Raw genomic sequence first — 5,513 nt, 5'->3', positions numbered from 1 at the left:
GTTTCCTACCCCCAAACAGTTTGTGCACAGCACTGCACCAACACACAGGTCTTGGCATCTGCTTTCAGTGCTATCCTGTGCTCCTGTGACTCTGATCCTTTCATGTTTCAGGTCACTGGCCAGTTTTTGTACATCTGGAGTTTTAGGAGTGTACTATACTTTTAAGACTCACACTTTTGTAAGTGTGTAAAAAAACTTTTTGGAGATTAGACACTAGGACTTCAATACTCATTTAAGCGAGCTAACAATTTCGGAATAGAAATACACCACCATAAAAGTGTAACTATAATAACTACATATGGCAATGCCACATTTAAATACCTACAGCTATCTGGTATTCCTTTGAAAATTAATCTCTCATGTCCTTAGACAATAAACTTTGCCGGGCTCTGCTGAAAGCAACTTTAGCCACTTCACATCTAAAAAATTCTGACACGCTGATATTTTCTAAACCTGCAGCAATAAGAAAAGCATCAAACCAGGTGAGGATGTTTCTTTAATAAATTCTTTTAAAAAATAGTGATGAGTTGTTTCTCTACAGTATTTATTTCCAGTTTTCAAGTGGCATTTGAATTTAAATTAAAAAAGTCTCTAGGAGGTGCACGTATGATAATGGAAAGTCATAACAAAAGCTCTGCACAAAACACACTGAAACTACAGAGTAATGATCAAACTTAAGCAAGAGAAATAGGATCCCAAACAAAATGTTCCATTTACTGAATAATTTCCATGGAGTTGTGCTTGTCAACTTCTGGAATATCTGTTAAGTGATGAAAAAAAGGACGACCATGAACACAGCCTTTATTTTCCTTTCCAAGCTGTTGCTTCATCCTGTAAATCGTGTTTTGTACATCTTCTTTTGACAAATGTAAGGGCAGCTGCCGAGCTAAACGTACTGCTTCTCCCTGTGGAAAGGAAAAACAAAAACAAAACCCCAATAGTTTTAAAGTACCACTTTTTCACACCAGCATCAGCTGAAGATATTTACCAGTTCACAAGACACATTCTACACCATGAACTTTAGAACTAACATAAGTGAAGTCAGTCAGCTAAGTTTTAAAAATACTGTAGTGAAATTTTAGATTAATGTTGTGTTAACTACTGTCTATTGCATCCAGTTGTCTCACAGTACTAGAAAGCGGAACTGACTGCTAAACACAATTACTGAAGCACCCGTCCTCAAGAATCAAGCAACTTCTTTTTGAAGTTGTCAGGTTTTTTGTTTCCTCCTCCAAGATGGGCCTTCCTGCCGTTGCCTTCTCTTCTGTACTTTAGTAATGTTGCCTAGACAGAAATGAATGTGGCATACAATCTCCCTTCACATTGTACAAACCTGAAGCGGCGTTCATGATGATTCAATCTGACTCTTCTCATTTTGTTTGTCTGGGATTTTGTCCCACTCTTCCAAGTGGAAAAAAGATCACTCTGGACTACTCTCGACCTAGGAAGGCTGCTGCTTTAACCATTATCCTATTCTTTCTTCTGGATCTACCAAAAGACAGCAAAAGCTGCAGACACACTGCCTGCTCAAACATGAAACTTATGATAAAAGTTGCAATTCTGAACATGACAATGAATGGCATTTTCAGTGTTTACCCCCAGAATGGTCAAAAACCTCAGTGCTTGTTTTTATAATTTTTTTTTTCTTCATGACGGCAAGCCGTATACTTCCTAGTTAGTGTGAATTTTCCAGCTACTGTTACTGCTGCACATGCATTTTCTTTCTCACAGTTCCTCACAGGATCAACATGGGCTCTTAATAAAGCCTTCCTTTGATAATCTCTTGATAGATGCCTTTATATGTATGTGTGTGTGTCTATCTATACAGATATATGTCTCTCTCCACATATATATAAACCAACTCCATCCCACTCAATCTCATTGACGGGCATTTGCAAGTAGGGGAAATAAAGCTTCCACCTCCAAACCAAGTTACATACTATTCTTGTCTCAACACTTAACTCATCCCTTCTTTAAGCTTCTTTCATGAGTGCACAAGAATGGTTCAGTAGTACACAACAGAATCACTCATTCCAAAGGCAGCTGTAAACTTACTGCCCCAAAAAGACAGGGAAAGATTGGTATAATAAATGTTTAAAAGATAAAACGCATATTCTATCTAAATGCCTAGGTCCCACTTTGAAGTAGCCTGATTCAGGAAAGCATGTTAGCAAATGCTTAAGTAAGAAGAGACTTTTGGTCTCCAAAACATACATTTTGGTAACCTTTTTGAACACAGACCTTAATAACTGGGATTAAAGATAGCATTAGTGAAATATCTAGACAAGAAGTGATAGAAAAATACTATTTTTAGTTACTCCAGCTTTAACTAGTACCAAATGTATTAGTTGTCTCAAACTTTATGCCCGTCATTGTTTCTGGACAGACGATTTTATCTATTTGCATATCAAATCTTAACAAGAGTCATTCCAGTTCCAACTGCTGCACAACAACTTCTGTAAGAAAACAGACTAAAGATTCTTTTACTCGTGTACTGTATTTCTGGCAACTAACAGTGCTGGCTGCTTGTGAAGAACACATGGTTTCCTCTTCCCTGTCAGTGCACCTTAGAACTTAGTCACTATTGCATTGAATAGAGCGGCCTTACAAGATTCTCTTGGTTGTTAGTATGTGCTTCCTTTAACTGCAGAGGTTATTGATGTGAACGAAATACAGGCATTTGCAGAGGCATGTGCGGTTCACCATATGTGAGACTTCATTTTTTACTTCAATGTCTTAATTCCAGTGACAGCTTGCTCTTCTGCCAAAAAAAGTTTCCATTTGACTCTACCTCTTCTTTGAATGAATCATAGGAATTTTTCTTATTTAAGTGGAAACAGTGCACTTTCCAATTTCACATTGCATATCTCCTTGAGGTTTACAGGAGAATTAAGCTTCAGTTAATGCCTACTTTTCATAAACTATTACCTTAAATAATTTCTTAACTTCTCCATAGACTTAGCTATAAAGGAGCCAAATCTTCATGACTGTTCTGGATTGAACTGCCTTCTAGAATTTGTAAAGCAACTTTGTCAGTTCCGTATTCTAACATAGAGCAATGCCTTTTCTAGTCTGAAAACTGCCTGTATAGAAACACTTCGTGAACATCGGCTTTCAGTACGTATTAGATCACATTGGACGACTGGTTTTGGGTATGTCTGATGGAAGTATTTTGGTAAGCAATGTAGAACACATACACCTCAGAGAGGATATGACATTCTCCTTTTCAAAAGTAACTTCCATTTCGAACAGAAATACATTAATTAAAACAGAGAGCTGAAGAAAGATTTTTCAAGCTGTTGAAGGATTTATTATAAGCTTAACTGGCCAATACTTAAAAGCAAACTTCTGTCTTACCTCCAAGTAATTTATCACTTTGAGAGGCCTACATTCATATACTTCCTTTGCATTTCCATTAACTACTGCATTCAGAATTTCTTTCAAATCAGAAGTACCATAATATGGCAGACAACTTGCCATCCCTTCTATTTCCAGATGACTTTCTGCAGCTGAAGCACCTGAAAATACAAAAACAAAACAGTAATTTATATACTGCTTTGACGTCTATTCTAGAACAATTCAGAGAAAATTAAACTGATGTAAAATCATTCAGTAAATTAGTCTCACAAATCCAATGCAATTAGGAAACTTTTTTTGCTCCTCCCTTGTAGTGAAAGGCATTTATTTGTCCGATGTTTCATTCTGATGATATGTGCCTATTCATACCACAAATGTCCCAGCTTATTTTAATTCAAATCCTAGCTGGCACTGTGTAAATGCTTAAAACATTCTGCAGCATTCCCAGTCTTCAGCATAGCTTTAATTAAAGCTTCTATGGCTTTAATTAAACATACATCAAATTAAAGTAGAAGCTAGTAATAAAATACAATTTAGTTTGAAAACAATTAAAACAGATTGTTGGCACTATTTCCTGTGTAATCAGTTTAAACATCTGTAGAGTTCAAATGGCATAAAAAATTCAGCTTCTACTGAAATAAAAAGCAGTTTTTTCTCTTACCACAGCAGAGGAAGAACTCAAGCCCATATAACTAAAGGCTCTATGACAGACTTCATGCTATCATTCGTATATCACATCACTGCTGCAGCAGTGCCACCCTGAATAGGAATGATGAATAAAACATTTAAAGAACCTTCTCAACAAAATATCTATTCGATCTTTGAGGTGTAAGAGATTTCACTTCTTATTCATACTACTTGCAAAAAATTTGAATCAAGTTGCTACTGTACAGCTAACTTTTCTTTCACTCCCAGTCAGAAGCAAGTTCTGTAGGGGTCAGGCTCACATATTCTCGTGCAGTCCTTCAGAGCTCCTCCTCTCATTCGTGTTAGGTGCACAGAACTCTCAACCCAACCTGCATGGCTACCTTCCCTTTTCCTCCTCTGCAAGCCTAAAAAGTAAAGAGCTTCACAAGGAGAGCACGGAAGAATGCAACTCATAATGCAAATAAACCCAGTCTTGTGTAATGGCCCTAGGTAGGATAAATTACTTTCAGCCTGAGTCACAAATGTTTTTTGCATGGTCAAAAAAGCTGGAGACAAATAGATTGCTACAAAGTGGATTAAACTAACAAACTGTGATAAGGGATCATTCGTGTTCCTAATCCAAACAACAATGTGATAAAGATTTCAGAAATAAGAGGAAAATATATATGCAATATAAGTCACTACAAGGTACTTTAATTAGCTAGTAGAATGAGACTTCAGTGCCATGACCAGGCACTGTTTATTTCACAGTCATTAAATAAAAGCATAGATGAACAGGAGGACTGCACAGGTTAAAAATTCTTCTATATATGTGTGTGTCACCACGGAAATAATATTGTTGGGCCTTTTTAAACTTCATGGCAAGAGACACTTTGACCAGAGTGGGAATTTGATATAGGGAACACTGCCACCTCCCCCATCACATAACCTCCTTCCAGCGACATATTTAACACTGCTTTAAATTTGAAACTTCATTTCCTTTTTCACCCAGCACTGTCTTCCTTCTCTTTTTCAAGCTGTCATTCCCTAATCGTGGCCAGCAAAAACAGACTTTTTTTTTTTATGTACTGCTGTAAGCCTATGATCCAATTCAGCTTAGGGCAAAATGTTAAATTATCTGAAAGTTTGCCAGTTATAAAAGGTGAGATAAGATGATGTACTATGCCAATATTTCCCCATGGGAAAGGCTGCCAGTAAGAGACAGGAGCAAAAGATAAAGTCTGGTTTTAATCTCCTTCAGCTCTTTTCTCTTAATTTTTATCCCAATTCTGCTTTAATGAAAGACTAGATTCAAGTAACTGTTCCAGGCCGTTTGATTATGCGGCTTTCTCTCTAAAATGAGAACTGAGTCTATTTGACAACCTTTCAATAATTACCAATCTATATGCTACCAAAGATGGGATTAAAATTTTGTTAAGTTTCAAGTGTTAAGATTTTCTGTTTAAAAACTTGTATTTCCAATGCTTCCTCTTAAAACTTCATGACAGCGAGGTTCTGGATTTGCAAAA

The 5,513-nt window shown here is 36.7% G+C and overlaps 1 protein-coding gene across 1 annotated transcript in view; it reads right to left on the bottom strand.

The window, feature by feature from the left end:
* Positions 1-483: 483 nt before the first annotated feature.
* Positions 484-5,513, bottom strand: part of PMS1 (PMS1 postmeiotic segregation increased 1 (S. cerevisiae)) — a 27,536-nt gene continuing 22,506 nt past the window's right edge. The window contains exons 8-9 of the mRNA XM_010294910.1: positions 3,358-3,518; positions 484-905 (exon numbers count right to left, since the gene is read on the bottom strand). Coding sequence (XP_010293212.1) covers positions 714-905; positions 3,358-3,518 — 353 coding nt within the window. The 3' untranslated portion in view covers positions 484-713. The remainder of the gene's footprint in view (positions 906-3,357; positions 3,519-5,513) is intronic.

This window comes from Phaethon lepturus, unplaced genomic scaffold (assembly GCF_000687285.1).
Source record: "Phaethon lepturus isolate BGI_N335 unplaced genomic scaffold, ASM68728v1 scaffold26899, whole genome shotgun sequence".
Lineage (NCBI taxonomy): Eukaryota > Metazoa > Chordata > Aves > Phaethontiformes > Phaethontidae > Phaethon > Phaethon lepturus.
The sequence above is the reverse complement of the archived record's forward strand: the minus strand, read 5'-3'. Positions and strand labels throughout refer to the sequence as shown.